The sequence below is a fragment of the Mus caroli genome, unplaced genomic scaffold, assembly GCF_978045245.1.
Source record: "Mus caroli unplaced genomic scaffold, Mus_caroli_1 scaffold_19, whole genome shotgun sequence".
Classification (NCBI taxonomy): domain Eukaryota; kingdom Metazoa; phylum Chordata; class Mammalia; order Rodentia; family Muridae; genus Mus; species Mus caroli.
The window spans coordinates 75,815,893-75,840,552 of NW_028227274.1; the positions used below are offsets into that span (position 1 = coordinate 75,815,893).

Genomic DNA, 24,660 nt, shown 5'->3' on the forward strand with positions numbered 1-24,660 from the left:
ACTACCCTCAATGCCGAAGGTAGTTGGTATATTTCTAAAAGGGATACATACCGTAAATTATTATTTTTAAAGGTTTTATCTAGCCGGGCGTGGTGGCGCACGCCTTTAATCCCAGCACTTGGGAGGCAGAGGCAGGCGGATTTCTGAGTTCGAGGCCAGCCTGGTCTACAAAGTGAGTGCCAGGACAGCCAGGGCTACACAGAGAAACCCTGTCTCGAAAAACCAAAAAAAAAAAAAAAAAAAAAAAAAAAAAAAAAGGTTTTATCTATTTATTTTATGAGTAGTTTACTGTGTAGACATATAGATATATAAATTAGATATATACATTAGAGATAGATAGATAGATAGATAGATAGATAGATAGATAGATAGACAGATAGACAGACAGATAGACAGACAGACAGATAATAGATAGACAGAGATGCATCACACCTGGGAATGCCGTATCCACAGATGCCAGTGAATTCTTTGGAACAGAAGTTGCAGGCCACCCCACATGGGTGCTGGAAACTAAACTTAGGTTCTCTGCAAGTGCAATCCACCCTGAGCTGAGCCATCTCTCCAGCCCACCACTGCACAATTCCATACTAGTCCATTGTCCCAAAGACAGTCCTTGTCCATTAACACTCAAGCCCTCCGCCTCCTTGACAACCAGTAATCTAGATCTCTACAAATAGAAGAATATTCAATCTTTCTTATTAAGTGGCTTTTACCATTTGATGTGATGTAAAGGCTCAGTCATGTATCGCTAAGATTTTGGACCAAATAAGACTAGCCACTCGCCGGGCAGTGGTAGTGCAAGCCTTTAATCCCAGCACTTGGGAGGCAGAGGCAGGCAGATCTCTGAGTTCAAGGCCAGCCTGGTCTACAGAATGAGTTCCAGGACAGCCAGGGCTACACACACACACACACACACACACACACACACACACACACAAAGAGTACAAAGACTAGCCACTTGACAGACAGTTGAAAGATTTCTCAAAAAGTCTCCAGGATTTTATTTTCCTACCAGCAGTGAATAAGAACTAGTTTCTCCATTTCCCCAACACCTAATGCCACCTGACTCTTAAATACAAACTTAAATTTTTTATTGGTGGAAACAATATGGGGGGTTATTATGGTTTACACATCCCAAGCCACACTCCATGAAGGGAAGCCAAGACAAAACTCAAGGCAGGAAGCAGAGACCATGAAGGAGCACTGCTCACCAGTTTGTTCCCCCGGGCTTGCCCAGTTTGATTCCCTATGTAACCCAACACCACCTTCCTGGGGATGGCACTGCCCACATCAGTTGCCAATCAAGAAAATGCCCTACGGGCTTGACTACAGCCAACCTGAGGGGACATTTTCTCAACTGAGGTCCCGTTTACTCAAATAACTTGAGCTTCAAGTTGACAAAACAATTCATGCCACATCTACTGTGTCTGTTCTCCACACTCAACAATGGTCACATCCTCCCCCAAATAGAGGCCTTTCTGCCTTCATGTCATATACATAGGTATGTATATATGTGCACACATTTGTAATTATTTTTAACGATTTATTTATTATTATATCTAAGTAGCTGTCTTCAGATGCACCAGAAGAGGGCGTCAGATCTCATTACAGATGGTTGTGAGCCACCATGTGGTTGCTGGGATTTGAACTCAGAACCTTCGGAAGAGCAGTCAGTGCTCTTAACCACTGAGCCATCTCTCTAGCCCTGTAATTATTAAATCTAGATTTTGCATAAAAATTCAATATTTTGTCCTTTTGGGCCCTGCATTAATATCTTTTGTTCTCCTACCCCTCCTTCTCCTTTGAAGCATCTTTTCCTTCCCACACAGCCCCCATACACACACACACACACACACACACACACACACACACACACACACACACACACACACGGTAGAAGATAAGCAGATGCATCATGTGCATGCAGTACCCTCAGAGGCCAGAAGAGGTCATCAGATCCATGAGAACTAGAGTTACAGACAGTTGTGCTCTACCATGTGCGTGCTGGAGACTGAACACAAGACCTTTGCAAGATCAACAAGTGCGCTTAGCAGAGCCATGTATGTGTGTGAGTGACATGTTTCTTCATAACAGAAAATATACATTATTTGGTTTTCTGAGTCTGTCTTATTTAGCTCTAACATGATGGTTTCTAGTTCTGCCCACTTTCCTGCAAATGACATTTTATTCTTCTAAACAGCTAAATAAACTGTATGGTGTAGCAATGTCTTTTCTTTATCTATTCTTCTGCTGATGACATCTAGGTTGGCTCTATATTTTGGCTACTTGGGGAAATAGTGAAGCAATCAAAACAGATGAGCGAGGGCGTACTTAGACTCCTTCGGGTTTATATCCAGGAGTACTATAGTTGTACAGCGTGGGAGTTATACCTGTAAACCCTTTCCTCCTCAAGGTGTCTTTGGTCATGGTGTTTTGTTTTGTTTTTTTGTTGGTTTGTTTTGTTGGTTTTTCGACACAGGATTTCTCTGTGTAGCCCTGGCTGTCTTGGAACTCACTCCGTAGACCAGGCTGGCCCTGAACTCAGAAATCTGCCTGCCTCAGCCTCCCAAGTGCTGAGATTAAAGGCGTGCACCACCACTGCCCGGCTGGTCATGGTGTTTTATCACAGTAACAGAAGGCACAGTAAGACCATAGGTTAGTGAGAGCAAGTAAGTGCAAAGACCAGTATCTTTATATGTGAAAACTGTTACAATGAATCATCCGTGTAATTTTTAGTGAGTTCCAGGACAGCCAGGGCTACACAGAGAAACCCTGTCTCGAAAAAACCAAAAAAAAAAAAAAAAAAAAAAAAACAAACAAACAAAAAAAAAGACAATGTTGCTGCATGTAGCAATCTTGGCTGGAAGTTACATTCAGGGTTTGAAATATAGAATTGCTTTGTCTCCTGATCTCCTGAGGTGTCAGCAAACAATCTGACAGTCCTGCTGCCATGACTACCCTGCCATCCAGATGGGCCATATTCTCAAAACGTGAGTGTGTGTGTATGTGTGTGCACATGTGTGCGTGTGCATGTACTCGCAAGGGCGTACAAGCACAGACTTATGCATTTAGAAGCCAGAGAACATCAGGTGTCTGTATTAGTGTTTCTTTGTGGAGGTTTCTACACCCCCTTTGCACCCATGCAACTACTGGATGTTTCTACACCTGCTCTAGCCTGTTTAGCTCCCAAATAGATGAAACAGAGACCTGGTACTTCTACTAATGAGTGGCAAGCACTAGGGTGGCCAGGTTCTAAGCTACTCTAACCCTCTAAGACTGCCTACTTCCCAGCCACATGGTTGGTCCTTTCCCTGCATCTGGTCTTGCCCTGGCTCATTCTGGTCCAGGTGTGTCCTCGGGGAGACTTCTCTCTCCTCCTGGTCTCTCCACACCTTCTTCTCTTCTTCTACTCCACTCTCTTTGGGGCTTCCGCAGTGGGATTGGAAGTCCCACCCTATTCTCTTCTGCAAAGCTGATTGGCTGATCAACTCTTTATTAACCAGTCAGAGGTGATAGAAAACAATTTCTATGGAACTCTGAAACAGAGATGCTTGGCCTTGCTATGTCCGTCCGGACTATAACCAGATATCCGGGCATAGACATAGACATCGGAATACACACAGTTCACAAATCATCCCCCAATAGGTGTCTTCCTTTACAGTTTTCCACGGTATTTTTTAAGGAGTCCTAGTAAGGACTACCACTACTGTGAAGAAACACCATGATCAAAAAGCAAGTTGGAGAGAAAAGGATTTCTTCGGCTTAAACCTCTACATTGCTGTTTATCATTGGAGGAAGTCAGGACAGAAACTCAAGCAGGACCTGGTGATAGGAGCTGATTCGGAGGCCATGAAGGGTGCTGCTTACTGTCTTTCTTCCCATGGCTTGCTCAGCTTGCTTTCTTATAGAACCTAGGACCAGCAACCCAGGGGCAACACCACCTACAATGGGCTGGGCCCTTTCCCATCAATTACTGATTAAGAAAATCCCCTAGATGTTTGCCTACAACCCCACCTTATAGAGGCATATTCTCAACTGAGGGTCCATCCTGTCATCTCTGATTACTCTAGCTTGTGTGGAGTTGATAGAAAACTAGCCAGTACAGAGGGTCTCACATTGAACCCAAACCTTACTACTGCGCTATGCTGGGTGGTCAGCGAGCTCCTGGGATAAGCCTGTCTCCCTCCATCCCACAATGCTGCAGTTACAGGCACACAGGCATGTTCCCACTTCTATATTAGTGCCAGAGATTCAAACACAGGTCCTCTTGCTTTCTAGCTTACATTCTTACCCTCTGTGCAGTCCCTTCAACCCTTAAGTTGCTTATTAAGCATGTGGTCACGGAGATGAGAAATGTACGTCACACAAAATATTGATGCGGAAAAGTGGGGTTCTTGTGAGAAACCCACTCATGTCAGTGGCAGCTCTTTGAATCTGACTGTGGGAAGAACGGGAAAGCTGCAGGCTAAAAAAGCTCTAGAATACCATACCCAGATTGTAATGGGCTTTGGGGGGGGCAGTTCAGGGGGCCACAATGCTGATGGAGATGCACAGTGATGCCAGGCTTGTGGGGTTGCAGAGAGGCACAAAGACTGTAAGCAGCCGGCACTGTTAGCGATGCTATTTGACAATGCTCTGCCCATGTCCTAAACCTCTGAGCAAGGCTGAATTTCGATGGACTCGTTTCCTTGGTGGAGGAAACGTCAAGGTGCCTAGCATCCAGGCTATGGCATGGCTGTTGCTCACTATCTTTAGCTAGCTCTCAAAAGATAGGGAGCAGAAAGCGCTGTTGCAGTCAAGGGCAGGCCAGAAACTGTACTGGGACAGTAGAGAGGATGCCACATGGGCAGGACCCCTCTCAAAGGAATAAAACTGAAAACACGCTCGAAAAAACATTTCTCTCAAAGGAGAGTTCCTGAACAGAGTGTCTCCTTTGCCCGATAAGTTCTCTTAGGGAATGTTTTTCCAGGCTCGGCCACCCAGGCGCACAGGGGCCGCTGCAGCTGCGGTGAAAGAGGCACAGGCTGCGTTCTGACACGGCAGTGGTGGAACTTGGCTTCATCATCCAGGGGGACTTACATCAAGCTTCCAGAAAGCAGTTAAGGACTGGCACTGTGTACCTGAGTTGAATTCCCAGCATGGAGCCTGATTGGGCTCTTCAGGAAGCTGTAAACTGAAGCTTCCGGTTCTAACGGATACTAGAAGCACTAAGAATGTGGACCATCTCCCAAGCATCCCTGCAGGCATGCAGAGGAGACAGCCAAGGAAGAGGCCCCGTGTTCTACAGGAGGAGGCAGAGTGAGTGGTAAGGCTATGGAGTCCGCTGAAACTCGGCAGATGCCAACAGGAGGCTCAGATGTTGGGTGTAGAGCTGCCGGGTTTTGTTTGCCCGGCTCGGTTTTGGCCATGCTGTCGTCTGATCTTTCCTTGCTGTCCACATTCCTTCTTGGGAGGGTAATATTTGCTCTGTACTACAGCATAATACAAATATATAACTTAAAACTTTATTTCTCTTTTGGCAGGGATTCACCGTTAAAAAGACCACCTTGATACAGGGATTAGCATGGCCCTTGAGCAAGAATGACTCACAGCTGTGTGACACGTTGCAGACTTTGCTTCCCCAGTCTCCTTCGCATCCTTGATGCTCCGGGATTAACCAAACAAAATTCACCAGAAGCTAGAGGTCAGTCAGCTCAGGTAAAGTGCAGACACACTACACTCCGGAAGAGCAAGAAGGATCCAAAATCTGCACTGTGATAACTATGGACCTTTAGTTTCCAGCCGTGCACGTGGGTCAGTTTGCTTCGTCCTTGGTAAGCAATATGAGCTCATAGATCCAAGTCCAGGCTTGACTGATGCTCACAGTACAAGCTCTTGAGCAAATAAGATTGGCTACTGCACTGTGAACGAGGCAGGAGGGTAGGGGGACTGACTCGAATCTTAGAAGCTGTCGACTTTGAAGTCAAACTCAGTGCACCTTGCATTATGACATGGCTGTGCACATACAGGAACCATGAGCTAAACGTTACGCTTTTGTGTGACTCTTCCCCCAACAAGCTCTTGTGTTCAAAACACTTGGTTCCCAGCAGCTGGTGGTAGGGTTTATAGAAGGCTGTGGACACTAGGAGGTGAGGCCAAGCTGGAGGAAGTAGGTTGCTGGGGGGGGGGACTTCAGGCTTTACTTTCTACTCAAGGCTGTTTCCTGATGGAGATGTTTCCCCAGAGTGGACACTGGCCAAAGGGAATCCATCCCTGAAGAGAAAACAAGACGCACAAGGAGATTCGAGGGATCATCCAAGGTTTCCTGGAGCTAATGGTTTGGGCTAAGAGGCCTGACGACATCCCGATGGGTTTGCCTATGTGTGTTGGTGTTTTAGGATAGCATCTTTTTTTTTTTTTTAAGATATTTATTTGTACAGTGTTTTGCCTGCATGTATGCCTGCATGCCAGAAGAGGGCACCAAATCCCATTACAGATGGTTGTGAGCTACCACTGGGAATTGAACTCAGGACCTCTGGAAACGCAGTGTTCTTAACCTCTGAGCCATCTCTCCTGGTATAGCATCTTTTAATGCTGTTTCTCGTTTTGTACTAAAATGTGCCGTGGTTAGCTTCTTCTCTAGCCTTGTCTACTTAGGGTTTTAAATGATTCTCACTCTCGTGTGTGCATTCCCCTTTTAGATTTGCAACATTTTCTTCTATAATTTCATGAACAGATTTCTGTGCTTTTGTTCTGGTTTTGTTTGTTTGGTTTTGTTTGTGACAGGGTTTCTCTGTGTAGCCCTGGCTGTCCTGGATGATCTTTGTAGACCAGGCTGTCCTCAAACTCACAGAGATCTACCTGCCACTGCCTCTGGATTTAAGGCATGCGCCAGCACTCCCAGGAGGTTTGGTTTCTTTATCACGTCCCTTAGTTCGTGGAAGTTGCAGTCACGTGTGTTCTAGCTTCTCTTCCTGTTGCTGTGACAAATGGGACCAAAAGCAACTTGGGAAGGGTTTATTTGACTTACACTTTTCAGTCACAGTCCGTCTTTGAGGGGAGTCAGGGAAGGAACCAAAGCAGAGGTCAATGGAAGCGTGGGTCACTCTGAGGCTACGTTCTTTTAAATCTTTTTCTTTTCATTTGCGACTATAATTACGTCATTTCCCCCTTACCTTTCCTCCCTCCAACCCCTCCCATGTACACCTTCCACCTTGTTCTTTCTCAAATCATGGCCTCTTTTTCTTTGTTGGTGTGTATATGTGTGTATTTGTGTGTGTGTGTGGTATGTATAGTGTGTGTGTGGTGTTTGTGTGGTATGTGTAGTGTGTGTGTGTATGTGTGTGGTGTGTAGTGTGTGTGTGTTTGTAGTATGTATACTGTGTGTGTGTGTGTGTGTGTGTGGTGTGTGTAGTGTGTGTGTGGTGTTTGTGTATGTGTGGTATGTGTAGTGTGTGTGGTATGTGTGTATGGTGTGTGTGTACATGTGCATGCGTGTTGTTACTATGTAAATACACCCGCTCAGTCTGTATGTTACATCTGTGTATGCTTTCAGGGCTGCCCATTTGGTACCAGATAACCAACCGAGCCGTGTGCTCTCCCAGGGGACGGCCGTCTCTCCTGCTCTCAGCTCCTCGGTTCCCTGTGGTCCTTTGGGACCTTTCTTACATGGCAGTTACGCTCTTCGGGCAGCCATATTGCTTTGCTTCCTCCCACTTCTTATGTTTCTGTGTATCCATCTGAGCATGGGGATACTTCCTGGTTTTATTTCAGTGTCTTCTCAGGGAGTGACAGATTCTTGAGGGTCCGATGCCTAGTACCACTTACAAAAGGAAAAAATCCACCATGGTAGCAGCACCAATAACAACCACCCACACATCACATCACAATGGCTACAGAACAGAACACAGCCAGCACTGTACAGTCTACTATCAATGTAAAAAGCACTTAGAGTAGATATAGAAATAGCAAATAAATGAGATTAAGGAAAGGAGTCGATGAAGGGAGGGAACTAAGACCAAAGCTTCAACGGAGGAGCAAAGGCCGGGCTTGGAGGCCTAGCCTCCATCTCAGCACTCAGGAGGCAGAGGCAGGCCAACCTACACAGAAAGTGCCATGCCAGTCAGGGCTATAGAACATGGTGAGATCCAGTCTCAAAAAGAAAAAGAAAAAAAAAATGGGAGTGGGGGGAGAGATGGGGGAGAATGTTGTGAAGAGAAAGAGTTCAGAACCAAAGAACATTACCAATAATGGGAAATTTAATAACAACAAAAAATTCAAATATAAAGGAATTAAAAAATTAAAGCTGCAGAGTGATGGTGGCGCACGGCTTTAGTCCCAGCACTTGGGAGACAGAGTTCAAGGCCAGCCTGGTCTATACGGCAAATTCTAGGACAGCCAGAACTATGGAGAAACCCTGTCTCAAAAAAAAAAAAAAAACAAAAACAAAAACAAAAAAAACTAAATAAATACATCCATAAAAGCTTCAAAAAGAGAAAAAAGAAAAAAAAAGGAAAGGGAAGGGAAGGAAAAGGAAAAGGAAAAGGAAAAAAGGAAAGGAAAAGGAAAGGAAAGGAAAAAGGAAAGGAAAGGAAAGGAAAGGAAAGGAAAGGAAAGGAAAGGAAAGGAAAGGAAAGGAAAGGAAAGGAAAAAGGAAAGGAAAGGAAAGGAAAAAGGAAAGGAAAGGAAAGGAAAGGAAAGGAAAGGAAAGGAAAGGAAAGGAAAGGAAAGGAAAGGAAAGGAAAGGAAAGGAAAGGAAAGGAAAGGAAAGGAAAGGAAAAAGGAAAGGAAAGGAAAGGAAAGGAAAGGAAAGGAAAGGAAAGGAAAGGAAAGGAAAGGAAAGGAAAGGAAAGGAAAAAGGAAAGGAAAGGAAAGGAAAGGAAAGGAAAGGAAAGGAAAGGAAAGGAAAGGAAAGGAAAAAGGAAAGGAAAGGAAAGGAAAGGAAAGGAAAGGAAAGGAAAGGAAAGGAAAGGAAAAAGGAAAGGAAAGGAAAGGAAAGGAAAGGAAAGGAAAGGAAAGGAAAGGAAAGGAAAGGGTATAAAAGTATAGCCCACAGAGACAGCTCCATTGAGAAAGTGCACGTTGAACTGAGGTCAATGCCCACCATCCAGGTGAGAAAAAAAGAAGCTGACCTGGCTCCAGAGGGTTAGGGTTAGGGTTAGGGTTAGGGTTAGGGTTAGGGTTAGGGTTAGGGTTAGGGTTAGCAGGATGATCCCTGGGTGACCACTAAGCTGCTCAATGAGCTTCAGGTTCAGCTAGAGATCTCGCCTAAAAAAAATGGGGTGGGGGTGCTGGCGAGATGACTCAGCAGTGAAAGGTGCTTGCTGTTACATCTAAAGAGCTGAATTCAGCCTTGAGAAACCACATGCTAGAAGTAGTAGAAATAGAGAGGACTGACTCTCATCAACTGTCCTCTTGTCTCCAGTGCTGCCTGGACTGCCTTAACGCGGGGCTCTGCCTTCCCTGACCCCCGGGAACTGTGTGGGTGGAACCCTGTTTCTTTTCAGAGGCAATACCCCCCACTCCACCTCTCACACCCTACAGTCCTTTGTCACTCCCAATGGTTTCCTCTCCTCGCCGGGTTATCCTGACTCTTCTTACTGATCCCATCAGAGAGGCAGGTTCTAAATTTGTCATCTTCCCTGGATGGTGGGCGTGGCCTTGTTGGAGTAGGCGTGGTCTTGTTGGAGGAAGCGTGTCACTGTGGGGGTGGGCTTTGAGGTCTCCTATTTTCAAGCTATGGCTAGCATGGCACATGTCTGCCTTTGGATCAGCTAGAGCTCTCAGCTCCTCCTCCAACACCACATCTACCCACATTCAGCCATGCTTCCCACTATGATGATGATGGACTGAACCTCTGAAACTGTAAGCCAGCCCCAATTCAATGTTTTCTTTTGTAAGTGTTGCCTTGGTCACGGTGTCTGTTCACAGCAATAGAATCCAAACTAGAACACCCTGCCACCCTTAAGTTTCTTCGTCAGGTCTCCGGTCACAATGAATAAGAGAAGCAGCTAACAGCCTGAAGTGAGGATCTTTTTTTTGTTTTTAATTTATTTACTTTTTATATTTAAGTACACTGTAGGTGTCTTCAGACACTCCAGAAGAGGGCGCTAGATCTCGTTATGGATGGTTGTGAGCCACCATGTGGTTGCTGGGATTTGAACTCAGGACCTTCATAAGAACAGTCAGTGCTTTTAACCGCTGAGCCATCTCTCCAGCCTTGAAGTGAGCATCTTGATAGTGAACTGTCACACATTTGATTTGTCACATCTCTCAGATGGTATTATTGTTGTGTGATTACTGGATATTTTTCTGTTTTTCTAGGTAGAAATATCCAGATCCATTACCCATCTCGCTATTCTTTCAGTCTATTTATCCCTGGCTGACTTAGAGCTTGCTATGTAGACCAAGCTGACCTGGAACTTAACAGACATCCATCTGCCTCTGTCTCCCAAGTGCTGAGTTAAAGGTGTGTGTCATCACAGCTGCCCTTTGTCTACTTGTGTGTGGCTTGAGTCATGAGAATATATTCAGACACAAGTTTAAGCCCTCTAAATATTTTCTCCAATTGGATGAGTAGTCTTCTATATTTCTTGGTGGTATCCTTTGAAGTACAAAAGTTTTGAATTTAAACAAGGCAAAATTATCAGAAAAAAAAAAAAAAGTTCTGTTGCCCATGCTCTCCGCATTATCTCTAAGTTCTGAAGCAGCTAACAGAAACCAGGACCTGGGCATACGCATTTCTAGTGGCACGGTCAGAAAGCCGGAAAACGGTCAGAAAGCCGGAAAAGGGTTTTTATTCTACTTAAAACTCTTCCAGTGCTATCATAAATATTTAATACAGAAACGGTATTAAATAATTAAATATTAAAACAAAATGCCAAGCCCAGTGGCACAGACCCTAGAACTCTAGCACACGGAAAGAAAAGAATATCAAATCCAAGGCCAAACTTGGATTACATAGTGAAACATTGTTACAGAGAGACAAAAACAAAACTGTCAGTGTTCTGAAGCTGAGCAGAGGGTAGCACAAACCTCCATCAACCCCATCACTCAGGAGGCAGAAGCAGAGGCAAGCAGGTCTCTGAGTTCGAGGCCAGCCTGGTTTACAGAGAGAGTTCCAGGACAGCCAGGGCTACACAGGGAAACCCTGTCTCGACAAATAAAACAAAACTGTCATTGTTCTGTTTTTATTACCCAACCTAAGAAACTGTAGTACTGAAACTGATGGTTATGTTCTCATCAAACTTCTCTCTGCAGAGGTGACCATTACCCCAGATGTGCTTATGTTTCTCATATGTACTCCTTATTAATATGCAGTGTTACTTCATCTTTTGAAAGGGACTTTACATAGATTTAAGCACTTGGGTTAAAAGACAGTCTCAGGAAAGGGAACAGACACATCCAAGGGCTTCTAAAGAGACAGCTGCACTCAGGCCTCAAGTTCTATGTCAAATGGGTGCTAAGAAACTTAAATGGGTCCCTAGTGAACTGAGACAATCTGCGTAGGACTACAGCTGACTCTATCACCCCTTCTACCCTTCATGATCTCTTTATTGCCTTGACCTTCTTCCTAGGGGTCCATCTGCCTGTGGTACTATACCTGTCTCCAAGTTCCTCTTCCTCTGTGCATGCTGGGGTCCTTCAGGACATCACTAAGTGTCTTAGTTAGGGTTTTATTGCTGTGAACAGACACCATGACCAAGGCAAGTCTTATAAAAAACAACATTTAATTGGGGCTGGCTTACAGGTTCAGAGGTTCATTCCATTATCATCAAAGTGGGAGCATGGCAGTATCCAGGCAGGCATGGTGCAGCAGGAGCTGAGAGTTCTATGTCTTCATCCAAAGGCTGCTAGTGGAAAACTGACTTCCAGGCAACTAGGGTGAGGATCTTATACCCACACCCACAGTGACACACCCATTCCAACCAGGTCACACCTATTACAACAAGGCCACACCTTCAGATGGTGCCACTCCCTGGTCCAAGGATATATAAACCATCACATTCCACTCCCTGGTCCCCATAGACTTGTTCAAAAACATGAGTCTATGGGGGCCACACTTAAACATAGCATAATGCAAAATGCATTTAGTCCAACTTTCAAAGTCCTCATAGTCTATAGCAGTCACAACAATGTTAAAAGTCCAAAGTTCAAGGTCTCTTCTGAGATTCATCCAACTTAATTAACTGTAATCTCAAAGCAAGGCAGGAAACCAGCTGGGCAAACTCCAAACTCTGCATCTCCATGGCTGATGTCAAAGCGGTCTTCAGATCTCCACTCCTTTTTCATCTTTGTTGACTGCAACAAACTGCTTTCTCCTGGGCTGGTTCCACTCCCTGTTAGCAGCTTTCTTCAGCATGTGTCCCATGGCTCTGGCATCTTTAACATCTTTGAGTCTCCAAGGCAATTTCAATGTTACAGCTTCTTGTTTCAGTGTCTGGGATTCCACTTGATCTTTTGGACTCCTCCTAAGGGCTGGCATCACTTTTCCAGCTCTGCGCTCTGTAGCACTCTAAGCTCAGGTTGATCTACTCCACTACAGCTGCAGTTCTTGGTGATCACTCCATGGTACTGACATCTCCAATACACTGGGGTATTCCACTCCAACTAGGCTTCACCAATAGCCTCTCATAGGCTCTCTTCAGGGTGCCAAGCCTCAAATCCTTTGCATGACCCCTTCAGTCCTGGGCCATCAACTACAGCTGAGGCTTCACCTTCTCCAATGGCCTTCCCTGGCCTCTCACAGTGCTAAGCCTCAGCTTCTCTCCATTATCCCTTCATTCCTTCACAAGCAGTACCACCTGAGTGACTCTTACACATTACCAAGTCTAGCCGCAGCATGAGGTGCAACCTTGGTTATCTCTGGAACACAGCTTCTTTGTGCTCCCAGAAAACAATTTCCAGAAGATTTCACCTCAGTGATGCTGGTCTCTTCTTAATCACTGCTAATTCCTTAGCTCCAGCTAACCAGCATCAATTTTCCCAGTAGTTCCTTCCATTCTTAACTCTAGAGCCAGAGCCACATGGCTGAAGCTGCCGAGTTCTGCTGCATACAGGAACTAGAACATGATCCCCTTGTCCTATTACATTATCACTAGCTTTATGTTTTCTAAATCCTTCACTGCCTAAACTTGGCTATCCTGGTTCTTGCTTTGTAGATTGACCTTGAATGCAGAGATCAGCATGCCTGTCTCCTGAGATTAAAGGTGTGTACCACCATGCCTGGATTTAATTTAGCTGGGTAGGATCTTGCCCCAAGGTCCCACTCCCTTAATCTGTTATCTCCTAGAACACAGGAATTTGTTCCATTTCACTTCCTGGTACCCCTTTAATACTCGAACCATATATTTTAAATTTGGCCTTTCTAAGCTTGCTATGCTTGTTCAAACTTCTCTTTGTGAGACTTAACCAGAGACCAGAGTCTCCGTTGGGCTTTTTTGAAACTTCCTTTGTCAATGCAATTAATCCAAGTCTCTTCACCTTAGCCTCAGGCAAACTTTTCAGACAAGGGTAAAAAGTAGCCACATTCTTCTCCAAAATACCACAAAATCAGTCTTTATGCCACATTCTGAAATTCTTCTCCTTTGAAATCTCTTGGGCCAGGTCAACACAGTTCAAATCACTCCCAGCAACTAAGTCTTCCATATTCCTAATAGGATGACCCATTAAGCCCCATTTAAAGCATTCCATTGCTTTCCAAATACAAAGTCCCAAAATCCACATTCTGTCAAATAAAAGCATGGTCAGGCCTATCACAGCAATACCCCACTCCCGGTACCAACTTCTGTCTTAGTTAGGGTTTTATTGCTGTGAACAGACACCATGACCAAGGCAAGTCTTATAAAAAACAACATTTAATTGGGGCTGGCTTACAGGTTCAGAGGTTCATTCCATTATCATCAAAGTGGGAGCATGGCAGTATCCAGGCAGGCATGGTGCAGCAGGAGCTGAGAGTTCTATGTCTTCATCCAAAGGCTGCTAGTGGAAGACTGACTTCCAGGCAACTAGGGTGAGGATCTTATACCCACACCCACAGTGACACACCCATTCCAACCAGGTCACACCTATTACAACAAGGCCACACCTTCAGATGGTGCCACTCCCTGGTCCAAGGATATATAAACCATCACACTAAGGGTTCTGGCTGAGCGCAGGGAATCACTGCCAGATTCCAGGGCATCCAGCCTCCTATGCGTCTCCTCGTCTCCTCAAAGAACTGTCGTATGGAGGAGGGTGACAGAGGCTGCAGAAGGGAGTCTTGGCCTCCGAGGCAGCACTTCCCAACATCCTGCTTCAGTTTTTAGGGTTAATCTTTTGCATTTTGCTTTTTCTCTGATCTCACTACTGAGACAAACTCATGTAGCTGCAGCTGATTTAAGTACACAAATACACCTCTACTTATTCATCTTCATAGTGGCTTGGGAGAGCAGTGAATACAACTTAATGGATCCACGCTGGAATGGCTCAAAATGGAAAACTAGCAAGAAGCACTTTGTTCAATATATATATATATACACATATATATATACACACATATATATGTATATATGTGTATATATACACACACACACACACACACACACACACATACACACACACTTTAATTCTTTGATTCTTTAATTCTCCTTAAAACCTTGACTTTCCACTTCTCAGCCTGATCCTTGTCTTCCTCCTTCCTTTAAAATTATAACCCAAACTTTAAAGACACATTTTACTTCTTGGCCCTGTATCCACATGTGCGGACTTATACTCCATATACAACATACAAGGACTTTGTATAACAGTGCTGTCTCCAGTTCATTTTCAATGATCCCTCTTTTACAGAAACACCAAACTGGCTTATAGACAGGGTGAACTGTCTCCGTGACTTCCTTCTATCCATTACAATCACAGATGGCATGACTAAAGGGACCATCCCATGAAGGTACCCTGATGTATAGACGTGCTCAGCTGGAACTAGATAATTCCAGTTTCCCCAATTATAGAGGAAAATTATGTTCCCAGAAGCCAGGAAAATAAGTTGCTACTGTTGTGTCTCCTTTTAAAATGTATATCCGGGGCTGGTGAGATGGCTCAGTGGGTAAGAGCACCCGACTGCTCTTCCGAAGGTCCAGAGTTCAAATCCCAGCAACCACATGGTGGCTCACAACCATCCGTAACGAGATCTGGTGCCCTCTTCTGGAGTGTCTGAGGACAGCTACAGTGTACTTACATATAATAAATAAATAAATCTTAAAAAAAATGGTTTCTCTTGAGTTATTAAAAAAAATAAAAATAAATAAAAATAAAAAAATAAAATGTATATCCATTCCTAACTATAAAAAAAGCCAGTCTGTAAGGTTTGCAGCCGTTCTTGCTTATAGGGCATCTGAGTTTTCAGGATCCACAACCATAGAATCTCCTACAGAAAGTTTGCAGAGCCAGTCCAAAGCCTGAGCCCACATAGGTGTGGCTGAGCTATGTGGTTTTGGTACCTATGTTCAAATCTCTAACCACTTGCCCAATCAAATATTTATCGACTCAGAAAGATGTCTCATTCTTCTCTGGCTGGAATAAGATACAGCCAGTAGCAAAAATAATCAAAAAAAAAAAAAAAAAGAATTAAGGAGGGGCTGAAGAGATGGCTGAGTGGTTACTAGTGGGCACTGATCTCAAGGAGACTCAAGTCTGGCTACAGCACCCATGTCAGGCAGGTCACAGCCATCTGTTACTCTAACCCCAGGGAACCTGACCACCTTTGACCTCCACAGGCACTTTGCACTTCACACACACACACACACACACACACACACACGACTAAAAATAAAATCTTAAAAAAAGAAAGAAAGAAAGAAAGAAAGAAAGAAAGAAAGAAAGAAAGAAAGAAAGAAAGAAAGAAAGAAAGAAAGAAAGAAAGAAAGGGAAACACCAAGTAAAGAAAGGAGGGTTTTTAAAAAATCATATAAAACACAAAATTGTCCTGGGTAGTCTGTGTGTAAATCTGAATCTGCTGTCAGTCATGAGTCTGCTCAGCTTCTGATGTGTACACTTTTAACAATCTTATCCCATGTGGAAATTGAGAAGCACTCTTTTAGAACTTTGAAAGCCGAGGTTCACAGTCAAGGCTGCACAGGCGGGTGTTGGTTCTCCAACAGCTTCCGAAGCCATCAGCAAGTGCACACTGACACCCTTTGCACAGCATTTCTGAGTAAGCAGCTTGAACCCGGAAAGCAGTACTGAACAATGAATCCCATCCCCAAACAGCTTTGCTAGAGACAAGACCTCCTGGGAGCTAATGAAGCCCATTTACAGAACCAAAGACGTATTCTCTAAATTAAAACAAGCAAACACGGGGCTGGAGAGATGGCTCAGTGGTTAAGAGCACTGAGCTCTTCCGAAAGAGAAGTCTGGAGTTAAATCCCAGCAACCACGTGGTGGCTCACAACCATTTGTAATGAGATCTGATTCCGTCTTCTGGTGTGTCTGAAGATAGTTACAGTGTACTCACATATAATAAATAAATCTTTTAAAAAGGAAGGGAGGGAGGGAGGGAGGGAGGGAGGGAGGAAGGAAGGAAGGAAGGAAGGAAGGAAGGAAGGAAGGAAGGAAGGAAGGAAGGAAGGAAGGAAGGAAGGGACAAATACAAACCTCAAGTCCCTTTAGCATCATCCAGTTTTTTGACGTTACCCACCTCTGACCTGACAGCTCTACCATGAAATAATGATGCACCCTAAAATCAAATGTGCTTTTTTTACAGTCAGGTATAGAGTGAAGATCCACTTCGCCATCTCACTCGAGTCTACAAGCGTTACTTGAAGGGAACAGATCTAATTCCTCTAAGGTGTCAGTTACCAAAGCACAAAGGATAGAGGGTCCCCGTAAGCTTCTTTCAGCAGCGAGGAGGAAGTTCTATAGATAAAACTAACCAATGGGTGTGTTATCAGGCAGCATGCTAAGTCCAGACCCCTCCAGCCACTGTGCCATACTCTTTGCAGAGTTGATTTAGTCACTGGATGCGTGCCCGTCCTTTACCTACCCATCAAATGCAACACCAAGGGCAAGCAGAAAGAAAGCATGGATCCCTATCACACACTGGGACCCCTGCATAAAGCCCTATCAACCTGAAAGGCGGAGTAGAGGTGTGGGGGGACAGAAGCACCATCGCTTCTGGGGTGAGCAGGCGTCCCTCCCTGTGTCTGATGATCAGGCTCATCTTGGGCACTTCTGAGCTCACCACTCTTGTTTTCTGAGCCAACGCTCCACTGTAACCCAGGAACCTCCCTCATTCCATGTATCAGTCTGACCCTGGTACCCACATGATGGAAGAGAGAACTGATTGCTACTGAGTTGTTTTCTAAACCCAGTGCATGAGTGGGCATCAAGGAAGGGGGTAAATGTTATACAAGTTAGACTTATTTTATGTGTACACTGTGAAGTATGCCTGTGTCTGGTACCCTCGGAAGTCAGAAGAGGACATCATATCCCCTAGACCTGGAATTATAGGCAGTTACAGACTGCAATGTGGGTGCTGGGAATTGAACTTGAGTCCTTTGCAAAAACAGTAAGGACTCTTAACCACTGAGCCATCTCTTAAGCCTTCTGATGATGATGATGAAGAATCTGCATATGATGGAACACACCTTTAATCCCAGCACTTGGAGGCAGATCACTGTGAGCTGGAGGCCAGTCTGATACATACAGTGAGTTCCAGGTAAGGCTACATAGTAAAACCCTTTCTCGGGGGGGGGAGGGGGGGGGCAGACAGAAAGGCATCTGAAGATAATCATACTTACCAAGATCTAAGAAGGCTGCTCCTTCCAGAGCAGGAACATAGCTAAAATAAAACTGGATGTATGTGTACTACATGTATAACTATATCTACATGATTGCTCTGTGATTTTTTTTTTTCCTTTTAGATTGAAATTATAGTGATGTCTAGAGTAAAAAACAAACCAACAAGGCAGTGGCTGTCAACCTTCCCAATGCTGTGACCCTTTATATGGTTCCTCACGTTGTGGTGACCCCCAATCAAGTTCTTGGTTGCTACTTCATAACTGTAATTCTGCTACTGTTATGAATAGTACTGTGAACCTTTGCCATGCAGACCCTGTGATGGCTTTGACCCACAGGTTGAGAACCTCTATAGTAAAGGCAAGCAAACCATAGTCACTCCTGCAGGAAGGCCGAGTGAGACAGGCACTGGCCACATATTGCTTTATTTGCATGTGCCTAGACTACAAATGGCAAACGGTTTCCTTGTAGAGTCACAGAAGTGTTTGTGTGACCGCAAACTCTCAGTAGGCACTACTATGTCTGAGTTTCAAGTACAAGGCAGCATGAAGAAGGCATTTCAAGCAAACTAGAAGTGGCCCCTCCTTGGCAAACAGAGTCACTAAGTACTAGACTCAGAGACTCTGGAGTTGAGTGACAGGATTTAGGAGCTAGGTCTCTCCCTGCAGCTCTATTCTTCATGCACTTTACAAAAGGCATGACATGTTCATCTATGGCTTCTACTGCTTTTGTAACCAAATAAAACTCTGAAAGCAGAACCAAGCTAGGAATAGAGTTCATGGGGTTACCGAAACACAGTGTCAAATCACATACAATCATGGTGGTCAGACCCCGGCGTGTTCTTTTCTGAAAAGTGACTAGTTCTGAATGGAATTTTGTTCCTGGGAGCAAAGGTCCCTTCAACTGTGCCTAAAATCTCACTGGCCCTAGCTAAAGAGAGAGATACAGGCTATAGGGAAGCTAACGTAAAACTGTCTTTCCTTTTGTCTTTCATTGCTTTGCATGTGCTGGGGGGCACATCCCCAAGTGTTTATGGGGAGGGGCATGGAGAAGTACCTTGGTTGTCATCCGTCGGAATGCCATCCACCTCCTGGAGACAGAGTCGGCCTGTCCAGGCTCTATGCTCCAGGGATCAATGCTCTTGTCTTACACCTCCCCGGTGTGGGAGCCAGCCATGCTCCAAGAGTGTGAGAGTGTGGGAATGTGCCACCAGCTTTTTACGTGGGTGCAGGAAATCAAACCCGGGCCCTCAGGTCTGGCAAGTACTTTACCAATTGAGCCAACCCTAACCCCATTAAACTACTTTCCCCTTGATCTGACGTGCCTTGGTAACATATCTTAAAAACAGGATACAGATATTGATTAGAAAACTAGGCTTCTTATAGTGAATGGTCTGTTAACAAAATGTAACATGTTTTCACCTCCAAAGGATAGCTTGGGAAAGGTTCCTCCCAGACACCACCTTATTAACTGAGACAGGGAAAAAAAAAAACATTGTCAGAAAGAATCATTGTTTAAATACACTCTATTTTTATTTTATCTTAAAATAGTTTAACCTTTATGCTACAGACTTATTTCAAAAAACAAAATCTTATCTTGCACCAAAAAATATATATATAACACTCTGTTTATTTTTTTTCTCCAAAGACCATTAAATACTAAATGGAAACAAAACCTAAATAATGATGTAAAGAACCAAATTCATTTTACAAACTTGAGTTGCACATTTGGAAAACATTCCGTCTACGCAGTGATTTGTCGTCACTGCATCAAGTCCACGCTCAGTCCCAGCAACAGCAGATCTGTGAACGCCAAGTGCACTGGTTCCTAGCCACACAATGGCTGACAATTCATGTTCAAGGTAAGAAGAGCAAAAGATTCCATGACCTTTGCACTCTTTAAAGAACAAAGCAACAACAAAAACATTTCCTAGATTCCAGTGATTTTTTTAAGATCACTACCCTTTGAAATTTGTTAGAGAATAAGTAGTGTTTTAAATAAAAAGAAAAAAATACAACAGCATTGAACTAAAATACGTGATTATTTTCAACAAACAGTGCACAGTCTGAGGAAGTTTGGTTAGGGTGCAATAGTTTTATATACACATGGAAGTCACATCACACACATACAGGGAAACAGGAATTGGGGCTCGGCTCTTTGCCTTTAACAAAAAAAAAAGTCAAAACTAAGACTAAATTGTGCCCCAGGCTTTTGCAAGCCTGTGACACAGTACAAAAGAAGCAGGCAACATCTGTCTTAAATTCCTTGTGGTGCTAATTTGCTAACAGTAGGTGAACAAATGATGGAACTAGCAAACTAGCAGGTCATGCTTGGAGCTGTGCTGACAAACGCATGCTAGGGCTGATCTCTCACTACTGACAGCATCCAGTTAGTTCTCAACCTTCCTGACACTGCAACCCGTGAAAGAGTCGTTCACCCCACAAAGGCGTCGTGACCCACAGGTTGAGAACCATGGCTCTGTAGCTGCACTAGAGCCGCCAGTGACAAACAGCTAGGTTTCTGCTTCTGGTTCTGGTTCTTCAAATTGGAGGGGAAGGGAGGGGAATTAATCACATTTGTGGCATAAACCAATCTACGATCCCACTGTATCCCTCAAACAATGTCTTGGCAAAGCATAAAGAACTCATGGTACCAATGTGAAAGTCTGATTAGGAAACAATACTTTTAAAGAAATTTCCAATGTATAACAGTTGTATGTCACAGAATTTGACTAATACCTTGCCAGAAATCACATTTCCACTCTCCTGGATGTAGCAATAATGGAGGAGTTCAACTGCCCCCATAATTGGTTATGAGATGGGAAGTGGGAAAGTCCCATACTTGCTAGAGAGAGCAGACTGCCCCAAGCTTCCCTTCACTTGCATATTAATGTCTAACGCTCGTTCTGATGCACCAAGTCAAGTAGTCAGGGTTAGATTCCAGGAGCATCTGTGTGCAACCTAAGATAAAGGGCCAGAAAAGAGTCTGGCTGCAACCCCCCTCTATCCCAGTCCGCAGCACACCCAAAGACAGGGGATGGCTAAAAAGACTAAAGAAAATGTCAGGGAAACCATCTGTTGTGTAGACTTGAACAGAACATTATTAACATGAAAATAAGTAATGTGAAAACATTCTTTAAAATGGGGCTGTGCCATTGGGGGAGATAGATATAAGCTGCAAAAACTTCAAGTCATACCCTCCACTGTATTCTCTTACCAATGATTTTCTGGAAAACACAGACCAGAAATTATGTTTCTCCTTTGTTGAGTATTTTAATTCAAGTAAAAAAAAATGTGTAACAGTAAAAACTCAATAAATTAATCCTAAAGCAAGATGTGAAAGTCCAAAGATAAACCAGCAGTGAGTTTCCAGAAGCTCTGTTTTGCTCTGGCCTCTGGGTCTTTGGTTTCTACCTAGGATCGTGAGCACTGATGCACTGACCCTGGAGAGCCATGGTTTTACAGCCTGGCTAGTAGGACAGTCGTAGACTGAAGAAAAGATGAGAAGGTGGTGAGCGGAGGGCAGGCCGAATGAGATTACGCCAGACAACATCATCGAGCACATGCTCAAATGCATCCCTACAGAAGGCGTCTACACAAGAACTGAATAACCAGGAGAATAATGAATAAACCTGTCTTCATGTAAGACAACAGAAAGGCCAGGCAGATGGAGCCAGGCAGACCCATGCAGGAGCATGCAGGCAGGCTGTGTCTCATTCTTCTCAGGGCCTCCAAACATCCACCCTGCACAGTGCTTTGTACAGAGTAGGTCCTTGGTCAATGTGTGTGCACTGAATAAAAGTGGTGGGTCTCATCCTGTAACGAGGAAGAGTCACCAAGGTATTTGAGGAGGGAAGAAGGCAAAGGACATAGCAACACCGCATGAAAACAAAAACAGAAACATGTGATGTCTTCTGAGCCAATATTACTTCACTCCCCCTCTGCACAACACATAGTGTTCTAATTCTAGGTATTGCTTTTTAAAAGTACTTCACTAGTAACTACAACATTATAGGAAAAAAGGTAGTAAGTGATGCCACAAAATTCCTCTGCTGGCATTTCCTAAAATCCCTGAAGTTTCTATTACCCTTTACTAATTGTTTTAAATACTGTTAAGACAGTACTATCAATGTGCTTTGCATCTGATTTCTTATGGTATATTTTGATTTCTCTTGTATACATATTTTTAGAAGGCAGAGAAGAAAACTACCCAAACACAGCCCGGGTCCAGTTAAACAGTGGTCAACCCTCTATGGAGCAAGCAGACATGAGACAAGGCACTGTGAGCTCAGATTTGCAAGTGCCTCCATATCCGGATGCCACCCGGTCTTTCACAGTCGCCCTACTCCAGGAACAGTTTCTAGGTCTGCTTACTGTTTGAATAAACCAGGAGGAAAAAGTTGAGAGATACAGATTTCCCATTAATCTCTCATTGCACTCCTTAGATATCCAGAAATTCTCAAAGAATTGTGAATTATTGCAACAAGGAGACCAACTGAGTCCCCTTAATAATATTTGGAAGTAAAAGGGGGCATTTCAAATATTTGTGTTATGACAAACAGACAAAGAGCTGTGTCAGGAAAGAAGGCAGAAGAAGCAAGCTAAAGGAAAAATATATTTTATAATACTTCTGTCTTCCACATCTAAGGAAGGGTTTTCTAAATGCACATGCCCTACCAGGTGCCAATGAGGTCCTGACTGATAAGTGTGCAAATGCCCAAGACCAGGAGTGACAGTGACGCAGACAGAGAGTGGTCACAGCTAGATATTAATTTCATTATACAGAAAAATAAATATAAGACTCAAAACCTGAAATCCATTTTGCCTAGTAAGCAAAATATTATTCTAAATGGAGAGTGACTTTAAGGTAGGTCACCAAGCAAAATGAAGCTGTCTAATAAAATCCACCATTCTCATATTCTTGTTGATGAAAAGAAAAAATTATTTTTCTGTGCTAAGTTATTTTCCTAAGTGAATTATTTTAATAAAAGGGGGGAGTTACCATGAATTTCCATCCCACAAATGCCACACACAGCTTCGGAAGCTGAAGCTAGGAAATGAACTTCCATGTCACAGAGAGGCGCTGGAAGGAACAGTGCAGAGGGACATTGACACTGCATTACAGTAGGTATTTGCGTCTGCTATCCTCATCCAAGGTAAGGTCGACGACCTCTGCTGGCGAAGCCCACGTCTGCTGCGGGGTCACAGCAGTCCATGACTGTGCTGGCCGGGAGCCTACATACTGCGGGCCAGAGCCATGCTTCCAGGAAGAGACACTCTGGATCACGCCTCCTCGGGGGTGAGCACACCTGCAATTGTGGGAAGAGTGAGGTCCAGTTAATTTTACCATGACAATGACATTAGTTGTACTGATCAACACTTTACCAGTTCTATTATACAAGTTCATGATGCCCATCAGTGCCTTTCTCTCTCCTCTCTACATGCCTGTCTCCTCCCTCCCACCCCTCCCTCTCAGTTTAGTTTTTAAAAGACTGAGGGCTTGCTCAAGTCGGTGAGCTGTGCTCCAGTCAGTTACTGACAACACGGAAGATGACTTTTCTCTGGGCTCACTTAAATCTCTGGGATTCCTATGGTAGGAAAATAAGAAATTCTCAACAGAATGAACAATCTTAGTTGAGACAACAAGAAAATTGGGTAAAATCTGCCTATAAAACAGTTCTGTAACACAAATAACCATATTTTAAAAAGTGAGAATAACGCCATTTCACAGGTTGTATTTCTAAGACTGTGTGGAAACTGCACCTTGCATAAAAAGATCTATGTGTCTCACACTGTGGCTCAGTGAAAGGAGCCAGGCTGAGCCCTCCGTCTCCAGCATACTAGAGGGAGAAACACTCTGCTGATCAGTCATACGAGTTCACTAGGAAAACTAATTCACTCCAGAAACACTAGCATCATGAATTTATATTCTAGCCAAATGATAAAACCAGAGCCTCCCCAGAGGAAGCACAAGAGAAGTCTTGACTCAAATAAGAGAAAGGCAGAAGACTGGAGTTCTAACCCCACACCAGAAATTATTGAATGTCCCATGTAACTCCTGTGTGAGATGACAAACAGCATGCATTCTGACAGTCAACAACTAGAGTTCAACCATCACCACATATCATATACATAATAATGATGATGGGGGGGACCCCTTGCGTTTAAACCATACACCTCCCAAAATTCCTCCAAAGGTTAGCTTGCCAACAACCAAGAGAAGCATGGAGGAGCAGAGTCGCTGTGGCCAAGGCATACGGTAGAAACGGTAGAACGCAGGCTTTTTGTCTGGGTTTGGGTTGGTTGGGTTGGTTGTTTTCTTCTTTTGGACAAGGTTTTGCTCCATATCCTAAATAGTCCTAAACTGACTATGTACCATAAGCTGGCCCTGAAGTCACACTAATTTTTCTACCTCATCCTCCTGAATGCTGGAATTACAGGCATGGGCTACCACACCTGGCTCAGAACCCACATTTCTCATAGTATCAGAGATACAACATCTGTTCAGAAATGAGCCAAGTAGCTACTAAAGCCAGAAGCCACAATATACACCAAGGATAGCTAGTCAAACTATTAAAATAAGGACCGTAGAGCACAATGTCTGATCTCAAGTCCTACAACCATTAAGGAAATACAGACTAAGTGTAAAGTGGAAAACTGGGATGTAGAGGAGTTTAGGTTAAGGGTGTCCTGCCAATATTTACAAACCCTGTTTTTGATGACTAGAAACAAAGTAACTACTAACTTTCCTAAGCAGTTTTATAAATATCACCTCACTGAACAATCAAAAAAAAATAAAAACCCCTATGAGGTGGAATAACATTTTTTTAACAGATGGAAACGGGCTTAAGGCAGGTGACAGGATTTACCTTGGTCACAATATTTTAATTGTCTGGTCAAGGAACGTTGA

General features: G+C 43.9%; 1 protein-coding gene across 3 annotated transcripts in view; it reads right to left on the reverse strand.

Moving 5' to 3' along the window:
* Positions 1-19,258: 19,258 nt before the first annotated feature.
* Positions 19,259-24,660, reverse strand: part of Ark2n (arkadia (RNF111) N-terminal like PKA signaling regulator 2N) — an 88,036-nt gene continuing 82,634 nt past the window's right edge. For all 3 annotated transcript variants that reach the window (XM_029471786.2, XM_021150819.3, XM_021150818.3), the window contains one exon: positions 19,259-23,059. In XM_029471786.2, the coding sequence (XP_029327646.1) occupies positions 22,870-23,059 (190 nt within the window). In that variant the 3' untranslated portion in view covers positions 19,259-22,869. The remainder of the gene's footprint in view (positions 23,060-24,660) is intronic.